The following is a 13,359-nucleotide window of genomic DNA, read 5'->3' on the forward strand; positions in this document are numbered from 1 at the left end:
TCCCACAGTATGCCAGCAGCAGTGGGGAAGGAGGCCAAGAGAGGCCTGTCTGAAAGAGGGAAGCCTGACCAATGCTACTCACATGCCAAACTGTTGTCACATTTTGTCCCCAAAACCAACACGAGGAAGGTGCTCCCCCTGGAGAAGGAAGGGAGAGGCTAAGAGAGAAGAAGGTTGGCAGGAAGGGGAGACCACTTTATTATGTTGTTAATGGAACATCTCCGTAAAGCAGAGAGCCAGCAGGACCAGATGGGGTAGGCATCTTAGACAAAGCACCCCAGCAATGGAGAGGAACCAGAGGAGTTAGAATCCAGGTGACCAGATGTCCAGTCTAGGCCTCTTTCCCCAAAACGGATTTCTTCTTCCACAAGCCGCCCAACTGATTTTTATTTTTAATCTAATGAAATCCATAGGCCAGTAATATTGGATCCAACTGACCCAACCAATAACGTGAGCAGAGATAAGATGTGCTGGCAAGTGCTGAAAGTAGCGGCTGAAAGCTGGTTGTCGTCTCCTGGCCTGAGAGAGTCGCGTGGGCCAACCTGGAACGTTCTGGTGAGAGGGCTTTCCAGTTACAGCCTGCGTCCTGCTGCAGGGAGGGCCCCCCGGACACCAACTGCAGTCCTACCCAACCCACCGTGTGTTTCCTAGGGCCGCTGTGACAAAGTACCATGTGCCGGGGGCTTAAAGCAACAGAAATTTGTTCTCTCGCAGTTCTGGGGGCTGGAAGGCCAAGATCAAGGTGTTAGCAGGATGCGCTCCCCTTGAAGGCTCTAGCAGGGGGTCCTTCCACGCCTTTTCCAGCTTCTCGTAGTTGCCAGCAATCCTTGGCTTGTGGCAGCATCGCTCCAGCCTCTGCCTCCATCGTCACAGGGCCTTCCCCCTGTGTGTCTTCAGAAGGGCTTTCCTCTGTGCCTGTCCGTCTCTCTCTTCTTCTTAGAAGGACCCCCTTCTCTTGGATTAGGGCCCACCCTAATGACCTCATCTTGATTACATCTTGCAAAGACCCTATTTCCAAATAAGGTCACATTCACAGATCCTGGAGGTGGAGACTTCAACATAGTTTTTAAAGGGACGCAATTCAATCCGTAACACACCATTTGGGGCCTCCCATCTATGAAAATGATAGTGAAGTGCATGCAAGATGGAACCAAGAGAAAAGGGGACATCTGAAGACAAGAGATTTCAATTAATTTCTGTAAGACAGAAAGCCGATGAGAAGGTGGTGACATGAAGCGGAGCCCCAGGGAAGTGGGTGGCAGTCCTGCCTGCTGATGCCGGGACAGGCTCTGAGCTCCGTCCAGGCAGGCGTAGGGCAAGGGGCAGAAGTGGGGCTGGAAACAGGGGAACTGCTCAAGGGGCAAACAGGTGCACCTGCCCTCCCTGCCCCATCCCCCAAGTCAACACGGAACCCGCTGTGCCCTCAGGGCTCATCCGAGGAGGGCAGTCCAGCCAGCACATTCTCAGGTCTGACCGCTGAATCCTTCAGCTTTCCTGGGGGTCTCCGAGTGGAAGTGTGGGGACCAATGTATCATGTGAGGCCAGATGGGTCAACCAAATTCCACATTTCACAGACGCAGGACTAATTTATATCCCGATTATGGGGGGCAGAGCTCAAGATTCTATTTGCACAGAAATTTGCAGGCCAATTAAGCAAAAATCTGGGATGCAAACGTAGGCGTCAATGAGCTTACCCAATTCATGGGGCCCTGGAAGTGAAGGAACCTGTGCACGGAGAGAAGCCCTAGTTGGATCCAGAAGGAATGTGATGCTCTGAGCCGGTATCCTGTGCCCCGCCCCCCGCCCCTCCTCTCGCTGGCCTCCTGGTGTTGGCTCCCTGACCCCAATTTTGCTGGCTTCCTAAGATAGCTTTTTTTAAAAAACTATTGCCCCCTAACATTTTATTCTGAAAAGCTTTCAAATGTATAGAAAAGTTTGCAAGAATGATTCATTGAGCTCCTGTGCGCCCTTCCTCCGGCTCCCCGAATGTTGAACACGTTACCACGGTCGCTATGATACAGCCTCCGTGTGTGTGTGTGTACACACTTACCATCACCATCACTGTCAGTGTTGTTCATACCGAGCCATTTGAGAGTCAGCTGCCAGAGACCTCTCCTCTGTACCCTTACGTGTTTTCATAGGCATCTCAGAGAACAAGGACATTCTCTTAGGTAACCACGTGTAATGATCAAATTCCGGAGATTCAGATTAATATACTATTATTGTCCAAATATAATCCATTTTCAGATTTTGCCAATCATTCTGAGAAAGTACTTTATAACCACTTTTTTCCAACCCAGAAGCACACACTGCATTTAGTTCTCACGCCTCTCCTAATTGGCGTTTGATACCTGCTTTTGTCCTTCTGTCTTGCCACCCCATCAACCTCTATTTCCAGGCCTATGAGACCATCCCTCTTACTACAGCTGTTGGAGGCAGTCCAGGCCCAGGAACCACTACATAAGGAGGTTCAGGCCCTGGAGGGTGCGTGCACACAGGCATGCACACACACATGAACACACACATGTGCACCCATGCTCACACATACCACAGTATTCTTCCCAGCGGAGGGGGCAGTACTGCCAATGAATTTGCCTTCAAGGGGACACTGTCCTCAGCAACTGCAAGGTCCACTTACAACATCTGAGGGCAGCCAAGGTCGACCTTCAACTTTCAAGCTGCCCATCCCTCCCCTGCCCCAGGTGAGCCCACCCATCTTGTCTGTGCTCATGAGCAAAAGGACAGCATCAAGGCAGAGCAGTATATTCGTTTCCTCCTACTGCTGTAAAAAAAAAAAAAAAAAAAAGCTAGAGACTTCACAGCATAAAATAACACGAATTAATAAAACAAGGCTCCAGGGGAGAATCCACTTCCTGTCTTCTCCAGCTTCTTGAGGCCGCCCGCAGTCCTTGGCTCGTGGCCCCTTCCTCCATCCTCAAAGCCAGTGGTATTATCTTCTCTCCTTCTGACCTCTGCTTCTCTCTCTAGAACGCTGACATCCTGCCTCTCTTTTAAGGAGTCTTTGATGACATGGGGCCCACCTGGATCATCCAGGATACTCCCCTCATCTCAAGATCCTTAATTTAATCGCATCTGCAAAGTCCCATTTTCCATATAAGGCAACCGATTCACAGGTTCTGGGGGTTCGGACGTGGCCATTTGGGGCGGGCGGCCGCTATTCTGCCCCCCACAAGCAGGAAGCAGACTGCCTTTGCAGCCTGAGACCCGCAGGGGAGACTGGCCATTAACAGGTAGCACAGGGAGCAGACACAGTCTCAAGCGGGGTGTCACGACCTCGGGGGGCACGGGACGACCCCACCATCTGAACTTTTCTACTGGAGAGGAGACAGCTGCGCTTCTTTGCAGGTATCAGACCCCACTAAGAAATCTGAATAGGGTTTCTTTCCAGAATTGACCACAGGTGCACGAGAGTGAACAGGTCCCCGCCTCCATGGTCCCCTTTGATTAGAGAGCAGAGAACCATCCCTTCAGGCTGAACACACAGCCCCTCTGGACCCAGCGCAGCCTCTCTGCTGGACGCTTAGAGGGGACAGCATCCCCCGGGGTAGGCCTGGGGAGTGGGTTGAATAGTGTCCCCCAAAATTCATGTCCACTTGGTTCCAAGAATGTCACCTTCTCTGGAAATAGGATCTTTCTGGTGTAATTAGTTAAGATGAGGTCATCCTGGTTTAGCATGGGCCCCAAATCCAATGGCCCATGTCCTTACAAGGAGAGACACTGTGAGACCGAGAGCAGATGGCCACGTGATGACAGAGGCAGCGGTTGGGGTGCTGCAGCTCCTTTGCTGGAGCCACCAGAAGCTGGAAGAGGCAGGAAGGACCCTCCCCTGGAGCTTTCAGAGAGAACACGGCCCTGCTGATACCTGGATGTCAGACTTCTAGTCTTCGGAATCGTGAGAGGACAAATTTCCGCTGTTTGAAGCCCCCAGTTGTAATTTGTTATGGCGGCCCTGGGAACCAATCCACCTGGGCCCATGGTGTTGAATGGAGGCTGATAGAACCTGGACAAGGGATTCATGTGATCCTCAGAAATCTACAATGCTACAGTAAACGGGAAAATAAGGAAGGAACAGATGAGTAAAAGGTGCTGGCCGTTAGTAGACAATGCCAAAACCAGAAGTGGAAATCAGAGAGCAGTTTGGAGCCAGGAGTATTACAAACCCGTGGGGAGAAAAATCTAGGTCTCTCCCAGGATGTCAGAAGGGGCAACTAGCAGAGGCTTTGTTTCTGGCGGGCCGTGGGTGTCACCCTACACTCTCAGGTCTGTTCTCGGGATAAGTCAGTGCAAGAACCGAAGATGACAGGGGTACCAGCATGAGGGTTGGAGCGCGGGAGGGAGAGGCGGGCAGAGGGCCCAGAATGGACAGGGGCCACTCACAGTGAGGCTCTTCCATCTTCCCCAGCCAGCGCCACTCTACGTGACCCCAGGCCATCTTCTAGATACGTTCATCATGGACTTTCTCCAGCCCAACAAAGTTTTCCTAGATCAAGTCAAGAAAGCTGTCAACATCATCTGTATATTCCTTAAAGAAAAATGCTTTCAACATTCACCTACAAAAGTTCAGAAGGTTGTCAAGGTGAGTAGAGGCGCTTCTCTTAAGGGAATGCTGGGCGGGAACTAAGCGGGATTGTCCCTCTACAATACGCATCTATCAGAAGCTGGAGGGCAAAAGGATGAGGGGAGATGGGCAGCTAGAGACTGATGTTCAGTGGTGGGTGATAATGCATGGCTCGTGTCACTGACCACACACTTCTGACTCTTGTGATAGCTTCCCAGGGCTGCTGGCCATCCTTGGTGTCCTTGGCCTGTAGCTACTCCAGCCTCTGCCTCCGTCTCCACATCACCTTCTCTGTTATCTTCTCTCTTTCTCTTCTCTTCTAAGGACGCCTGTGATTGGAGGGCCCACAGATCCCTAACTTAATTACACCTACAGAGACCCTCTTTCCAAATAATGTCACATTCTCACACTTCCAATCGACATAACTTTTGGGGGGACCACCATTCAAACCACTGCAGATTTTGAGCTCAGTGTGAACTGATCCAAAAAGTGACCTCTTTCCTCTTTCCATGACTAGAGCCTGATTCACGCCAACAACCTAGCTAGAGATTCAGCAGATTGGACCATTCTTGTCCATGGCTCGAAGGCCATGGGCTGACACGCTTCCCTCCATCTGTTGAAGAATGAAACACTCTGCTCTGGACCCAGCCCTAACTGGACCCTAACTTGGAACCTACCCTGGGCAACATCATGAATTAGCCCAACTGGTACCAGCCCACAGGGCTGAGCGGCTCACAGTCTAGAAAATGCCATATCTCAACTTGCCTTTCTCTACTAGGGAGGGTCGACCGCCAAAGGCACAGCTCTGAAGAGCGGCTCTGATGCCGACATCATCGTCTTCCTTAGCTCGCTTAACAACTACACCTCCCAGAAAACGGAAAGATGGAGAATCATCAAGGAAATCCGTAAACAGCTGGAAGCCTGTCAGCGGGAGAAGGAGTTTGAAGTGAAGTTTGAGATTTCAGAGTGGAAGGCTCCCAGGGTGCTGAGCTTCTCTCTGAAATCCAGAGTGCTCAACGAAAGTATTGACTTTGATGTGCTGCCTGCCTTTAATGCGTTAGGTAAGATCCCCAGACCTCAGCCGCTGGCGGAGGAACGCGGATTCTGGAGGGATGGCAGAAGAGGATGGAGGGAAAGCAATGGGACTCAGTCATGGGGCCAGTGCCCCCAGCAGGTGGCATTCATACCTTACACCTGTATACACTTTCATTCTCATTTAAGAATCCCAAGGATGGCCAAGATCCACATCTTCTACTCCCATGATATCATCCACAGTATCTATCAAAGAATGGAGTATCCAGGAGTTCTGTGCACATTTCTAGATAAATTTCCTCAAGTATTAGTGGAAGAAAGTAAACAACAGCCTGGGGGAGGAATTCTGAGGCAAAAACAGGAAATCTGGGTGTTCGCCTCCAATCTTAGGCAAAAATCTCCTTTAGAAATTCAATTCACGGGTGGCAAACACGTAATGGTGTATTAAAAGAAACCACAGCAATTTCAGGCATTTCCCAAATCCGAATCAAGAAGCTACGGCACCTTCCCTCTGAATGGTTCTTAGTGTCTCTCAGAGAGGAAATAACAGTATCGATTGGGGGCTGGCTAACTTTTTTTGTAAAAGGCAAGATAGCAAATATTTTCAGCTTGGAGGGCAATTAGGTCCCTGTCACAATTACTCAACTCTGCCATTGTAGATGAACGCAGCCATCAATATCACCTTTACAAATGGGCGTGGTTGTGTGCCAATAAAACTTTATTTACAAAAACAAGCAGCGGGCCAGATTTAGCCTGGGGGCCATAGTTTGCAAACTCCAGATCAGCATTGTCCAAAGGGCCTTTCTGTGATAGTGGAAATTTCCCATAATCTGTGTTCTACATCCACTGAAAACTTGAAATGTGGCTAGTGCTAATGAGGAACTAAACTTTTTTATTTTCCTTTAATTAGTTTGAATGCAAATAGCCACACTGGCTGGTGGCTACCATATTGGATAATACTTTTATGGTACCACCTGTACTCCTGTAGATCATAGAACTGTTTAAATATCTCATTACTCTGGAGATGCTCCCAATATCTTAGACATCAGGAACTCAAATATACTAATAGAGTTGAAAGAAATTTCCCAGAATTAAATTCTATTTGTCAAGAATGTTTTGAAACCTATTACTTTCTGTACATATTAAGGCATAATGTAACTATCTCCCCCATGCCAGGTCAACTGAATTCCGGCTCTGCACCCAGCCCCAGGGTCTACGCTGAGCTCATCCAGCTGTATAAATCCTCGGACGCCCTCGGGGGAGAGTTCTCCACCTGTTTCACAGAGCTGCAGCGCAATTTCGTTGACTCCCGGCCCACGAAAGTGAAGAGTTTAATCCGCCTGGTGAAGCACTGGTACAAACAGGTATGCCAGCTCTCGTTCCAGCCCTCTGGTTATGGTTTTCATCAGGACTCTGTGGCCATGAAACCAGTGCCTCTCGAGCGCTCCATGCGCCCACAGCCTCCTGCGCTGGGGGCAGTGTGAAAGGAAACTCAAGAAAAAGGGGTCCCTGCCCCCCAAGTAGGGACTCTGCCTGCCTTAATCCTGGGTATCTGTGCGGAATTCCCATCCCGAACCCCACTAAGATGGGTCAAACGTAGAGCACCTCCCACCATCAGAGCTGCTACACGTGGCTTATTTTGCCTTTGCTCTGACCAAAGAATTCCGCAGGAATCCAAGTTATCCCACCTACGCAGGCCAGGTGAAGTTGGGATCTGCATATGCCTACAAGTCGCCAGCATGGCTTATCCGCCGCTCGGTGCCCGTCACCATTAGACACAGATTAGACACTCTCTTGGAAGGCAAGTCGGAGCGCCAGGCGTGCCCGGAGGCTGCATTTTCTGTGCTGCTTAGCCTCCCTTCGCTTCCATCAACTGTCTGGTGCACAGGGTGGTCTAAGGATCTTCATGGCAGCAAACATCCAGCTCACCATCAGCTCTTCCTTGCAATGTGTCCTTTCTGTGTCCAGCTCCCTGAAGCCTGAGATGGAGACTGAGCTCTGTGGCTTCCATCCCAGAAAATCTGAGAAATGGCTCTACAGCCCGCCCCAGGGCACTCAGAGTGTTCAGGGCTACGGTGTGACCTTGAGCAAGTCACTTCACCTCCCCAAGCCTCAGGCCTTCATCTAAAGTGGCAATCTCTGCCATTTGGTAGCCAGCAGTGTTGGAGGATTAGTAAGGACATAGGGAAACTGGCCCCATAATTAGGACTCACGGGAGTTTTAGAAAATGGTACCTAGGTCATCACTCTGGGAAGTCATATATGGCCAAAGCACACTAAAAAACCTGCGTGTGCTGGCCACAAGCTGCTGAGTGAGCCCCTGCAAACCCGCCCCGCTCAGACCCCCACAGACCAGTCCCCCAGCACCGCATCTTGTGACTCAGTTGCCCAGCCATGGCCTCAGCGGTCCTTAACATGCAGTCTCTGTGGTTCTGGCTGAGCCCATCGCACCTCCCTGCCTTACCCAGCTTCATCTGACTTTCCCACTCTTCCCTCAGTGTGAAAGGAAACTCAAGAAAAAGGGGTCCCTGCCCCCCAAGTACGCCTTGGAGCTCCTCACCATCTATGCCTGGGAGCGTGGGAGCGGGGCGACGCAGTTTGACACGGCAGAAGGTTTCCTGACGGTGCTGGATTTGGTCACAAAATATCAGCAGCTCTGCGTCTTCTGGACCGTCAATTACAGCTTCGAGGATGAGACCATAAGGAACTTCCTCCTGACCCAGATGCAGAGAACCAGGTGCCCCAGACCCTACCCCCTCCTCCTCATAACCTGATTTCCTGCAGCACCGTGTCAGCGACCTGGATTCTCCACCCACGGGGTCAGGATTCATCATTCCTCATGTGACCCCGCGGGAGGACTGCGCTAACCACAGAACCACCCAGTCTCCAGGGGTGGAGTCCTAGGGAAGCAGGAGAAAACATGCTCTGGGAGGAATAGAGAGGGGAGAACCAAGGTGCTGGGTCCCTGAGTTGCTTTTGTCTTTCTAGGTCGGAAGGAAAAGCGTGGACTCATTAGCAGGTCTAAGTGGTGTGGAAGTTGGGAGGTGTCCCTGAGAAATGACGCTATCGTTCCCCATCGATTTAGTCTGCAGGGTTTCTGTTAGACCAGGTTTCATCTGCCCTTTCAGATCCACATCTCACAAAACCTTTATCCTTCAAGAATAGAAAGAAGGGGCCAGCCCGTGGCTGAGTGGTTAAGTTCGCGGGCTCGCCTCAGTGGCCCAGAGTTTCGCTGGTTCGGATCCTGAGCACAGACGTGGCACCGCACCTCAGGCCATGCTGAGGCAGCATCCCACATACCACAACCAGAGGGACCTACAACTAGAATATGCAACTAGGTACTGGGGGGCTTTGGGGAAAAGAAGAAAAGAAAGAAAAATATGGCAACAGATGTTAGCTCAAGAGCCAATCTTAAAAAAAAAAAAAAAGAATAGAAAGGAATCTTAGGGTATCTGCTCCATGCCACCAGCAAGGGACGAAAACAATGGAAGTATGGAAAAGACAGGAGCGTTGAGAAAGAACAGAGAAGAGGAAAGAGAGGACGAGATCTGGTGGGTTACCCACCAGGGGTGTGCCCTACTTGACATTACAGTTGATTAAATTATACATCATGCTTCAGTTGACAAAGCATGGAGATCTTTATATTATGCCATGTGTATAATCATTAACAGTTTTCAAAGCTTTTTTTTTTTCTGCTGAGAGAGATTGGCCATGAGCTAACATCTGTGCCAATCTTTCCTCCACTCTATATGTGGGTTGCCACCACAGCATGGCTTGATGAGTAGTGTAGGTCCACACCCGGGATCCGAATCCGTGAACCCCAGCTGCCCAAATAGAGTGCGTGAAACTCAACCACTATGCCACCCAGCTGGCCCCTTTCAAAACTCTTTTGACAAATGTGATTTAATTCTAGGAAATTACTTAGACCTGCAATCGTACATTTGAATTGCTGACATCTAAGATATGAGGGCACGTTGTTTTATTGCTGAGAGTAGAAAGGACCCCCAATTCTGAGGCCACTGTTCTGAAAAGCACCCTCTAATGCTTCCTAATCCCTTGCATAGGCCCGTGATCTTGGACCCAGCCGAACCCACTGGTGATGTGGGCGGAGGCGACCGTTGGTGTTGGCATCTTCTAGCAAAAGAAGCTACGGAATGGATGTCCTCCCTCTGCTTCCAAGACGGCAGTGCACACCCCGTACAAAAGTGGGAAGTGCCCGTAAGAATAATCTAAAAGAAATGTCATCTGGAGTGTACCCTGCGACAGACTTAAACCAAAGAGCTTCTCCTGCTGTAGTTTCCACTTGGAATTCATTCAGCCACAAATAACAGAAAACCCGACTCAGGAGCGTACACTTACACAATTGGTTTTTTCTGCCCATTACGAGAAATCCTAAGGCAGGCAAACCAGGACTCGCCCAACAGCTCCATCGAGCTTTCTCCATCCGCCACTGCACTATTGGCATTTGGGGCCAGACACTTCTTTGTAATGGGGGCTGTCCTGGGCAGCCTCCCTGGCATCTAGCATCCCCACTAGATGCCAGCAGCACCCCTCACCCAGTATGACAATCAAAACAGCAGGTCTAGACACTACAAAGTGTCCCTTGGGGACACACTCATCCCCAGCTCTTTCTGGCTACGCCCTCTTTAGGTATTGATTTTAGTCCTTATGGCACTGAAAGTGGCTACTGCCGCTCCAGGTGGGGTTCGGGGTCCAGGCAAGAAGAACAGGGAGGAGGGAGGCACCTATGAGAAGCCTCATCCAGCAAATTCTCTTACATTTCATTGCCCAGAACACTCACATGGCTACCCGCAACATAAAAGTGGCTCCAAAAAGGGGGGTGAAGACAACTATGGATGAGGGTTGGTGAGCCAACCGAGTGCCTGCCACACCTGTGCACGGCTGCACCTCCCACCAAGAGACCTGCCCCCAGGTCTGCTTGTTCTCCGCCAGGTTCTTTCTCGAGGCTCTTTCAAAGCAGAGTTCTCAGCCTCAGCAACTATTGACATTTGGGGCCAGATAATCCTTTGTTGTGGGGCGCTGTTGAGCAGCATCTCAAGTCTCTACTCACTAGATGCCCCCCCCCAGTTGTGACAATTAAAACTGCCTCAAGACCGCCTCATGTCCTATGGGGAGCAAAATTGCCCCCAAATGAGAACTGCTTTAGAAGAACACCCCCACCCCCACTCTGGGGTCAGCTTTAGTTACCAGGATCTACACTGTCAGCAAGCACCCAAAAATTGTCCCCCTGGTAATAGTGACCCTCTCAGATACAGTTCTTCCTTTTTTTTCTGACTCTTTTAACCAACGGTTATAACTGCTTGGGATATGTATTCTCGCACATATATTTCTTTCTTTCTAGACAGTGCAGACGCCAGGAAGTTGTGGAGCGGGGGTGCATCCTATTGTCAATGAGATGTTCTCACTCCGAAGTCATAGAATCCTGGCATACCAATGCTAGAAGAAGCTTCTAGAGGTCATCTGGCAACTGCTTTTAAAGAATCCGTTCACTATATAAAAGACTAACCAGATCCATTCTTCCATTGACGGTCCCCACGGCTCCCTCCCTTGTTTCTTCAACCCCTCTTGAAATCAAGACCGCCAAGTTCTTTTTGTAAAGTCTCGCCTTGCTGAGCTCTCATTCCGTGAGTGACTTACCTTAATTAAAAAGAGTTGCTTTCATCCAGCTTTCTGTGCACCATATTTCTGTCCACCATTCTGGATTATTCCAATTAGCTCCTTCTTTTTCCTTCAAGTCTTAGAAGCGGAATCTCTCTGCATTCCCAAAGTGAAGCCCTCTGCCTGCCCCTTGGCTCTCATAGTTCTACAGTCTTACTCTCATACTCCTCCACCTCGCCCACCTCCTGTCTCTTTTCCTCCGTACACAGAATCCTGTCTGCCCCTGCCCGGTCGAAGGTCTCCTACGCCAGGAGTGAGCCAGCCTCTGCATAGACCTGCAAACTCTCTAAACGCTTGGGATTTTCACTGTTGCCATATATATATATTAGCCTGTTGTCTTTTCCTTCTGAGCCCACCTTTTTCCCCCATCCATGAGTATCTTCTTGACAAATCTAACGGCCTTCTCCTCTGGCTTTAGCTTCAAAGATGCTTGAAGGTCTATGCATTTTAACTTCAGATACCCACTTAACATTTTATTACTGCCATATAAACCAACTGTCATAAAATAAAGAATATATCTGTTCTTTGTCCCCAGTTCTTGGCACATAGCTTCAAAAACTCTTGGGATTTCCTGATAGGAGTGTCCTTTGTATTCATACTGAGCCCCTTCCAACCATCCCTGAGTTTACCTAGTGAGGTGTGGGCCCTGAGATAGTTTCAGGGGAGGGGTTGGCCATGCCAGAAATGCCAAGCATGTGCTTACACGGTTGGTACTTTCGGCCCCACTCCCCAACCTCCCAAGAGGAGAGGGAGGCTGGAGACTGAGTTCAAGTGCATGGCCCATGATTTCATCAGTCGTGCCTTCGTAATGAAACCCCAATAAAAACTCGGGACAACAAGGCTTGGGAGCTTCCTAGTTGGCAAGTGTGCTGATGTACCACAAAGATGGCACATCCTGACTCTGTGGGGATAGAAGCTCCTGGGCTCAGGACCCTTTCAGACCTTGCCCCCTATGTATCTCCTCCTCTGGCTGTTTATCTGTATCTTTTGTAATAAAATGGTGATTGTAAGCATAGCAGTTTCCTGGGTTCTAAGAGTCATTCTAGTGAATTGTTGAACTTGAATCCATAGCCAAGTTAGAAGTACGGGTCGTCTGGGGACTCCCCTGTGACCGGCATCTGAAGTGGGGGCAGTCTTGGTGGGACCTTGCCCTTTAACTCATGAGGCCTGCACCAACTCCAGGCAGCGTCAGAACGGAATTGAATTGTAGGGCGCCCAGTTGGTGTCGGTGAGCTGGTGTTGGAATGTATCACTGCCCTTGTCCAGAGCAACAGCAAAGGAAACAGCTAGGACCTGAGGTTGAAGAATGAAAGAATGACCAGGCTAAGGTCACGTCTACTCCATCTACAACTAGTCGCCAGACCCTTCTGGAGGCCCAGCTTGCCCTTGATACATAGACAGGAAACTGTAAGACACTGCCTCATCCTCACAGGGCTCATGATGTACCTAGAGGAACCCTAACTCTCTTAAAGGAAAAGGAAGGGCAATTTACAGCCATGCACTAAGCGATAGGTATATAGTGGACTAAGACCAGCAAGAGAGAACTCAAGGCACTCAAAGACAGAAAGGAACCATTTCAGTCTCTTTCGTCGATGTCTTCTCAGTATTCAGTAGACATTTAAGTTCATTAACAGCAAAGATAAGGGAGCGTTCACAGTGATCAGGAAATGTGGTCATGGGTCATCATTGGAGGTAACGAGGCCACAAACATTTTTTCAGAAAATTGGCACAGCAAGGAATAGGTAATAATTAAACTCAGGCTCTCTTGTACAACTGTATTTCAGGATTAATGAACAGCCCCTAACTGAGAAGGAAAAAAAAAATTTTACAGAAGAATTCTACTTAATAAATGTTGAAAGGATGACAAAATAGAAACATCACCATCTTGCAAACTCTGATGAAATAATGATTTAGGCAGTGATTAGCAACAGATGAAACCATTAGAGGAGACACTGATGGGGCACCCTTTAATAGAAGGGGGACAGACTGCCACCTCCCAGATCCACGATTTAATCACAGCCTCAGTAGGAGAGGGACAGACAGACACGGCGTGTCCGCGAGTGTGGGGCA

At 49.5% G+C, this 13,359-nt stretch overlaps 1 protein-coding gene across 1 annotated transcript in view; it reads left to right on the forward strand.

The window, feature by feature from the left end:
* Positions 1-11,817, forward strand: part of LOC106842212 (2'-5'-oligoadenylate synthase 3-like) — a 52,810-nt gene extending 40,993 nt beyond the window's left edge. The window contains exons 21-27 of the mRNA XM_070516808.1: positions 414-555; positions 4,424-4,597; positions 5,358-5,640; positions 6,788-6,975; positions 8,109-8,347; positions 9,675-9,828; positions 10,973-11,817. Of these exons, the coding sequence (XP_070372909.1) occupies positions 414-555; positions 4,424-4,597; positions 5,358-5,640; positions 6,788-6,975; positions 8,109-8,347; positions 9,675-9,828; positions 10,973-11,071 (1,279 nt within the window). The 3' untranslated portion in view covers positions 11,072-11,817. The remainder of the gene's footprint in view (positions 1-413; positions 556-4,423; positions 4,598-5,357; positions 5,641-6,787; positions 6,976-8,108; positions 8,348-9,674; positions 9,829-10,972) is intronic.
* Positions 11,818-13,359: the final 1,542 nt, after the last annotated feature.

This window comes from Equus asinus, chromosome 8, assembly GCF_041296235.1.
Source record: "Equus asinus isolate D_3611 breed Donkey chromosome 8, EquAss-T2T_v2, whole genome shotgun sequence".
In the NCBI taxonomy this organism is placed as follows: Eukaryota; Metazoa; Chordata; class Mammalia; order Perissodactyla; family Equidae; genus Equus; species Equus asinus.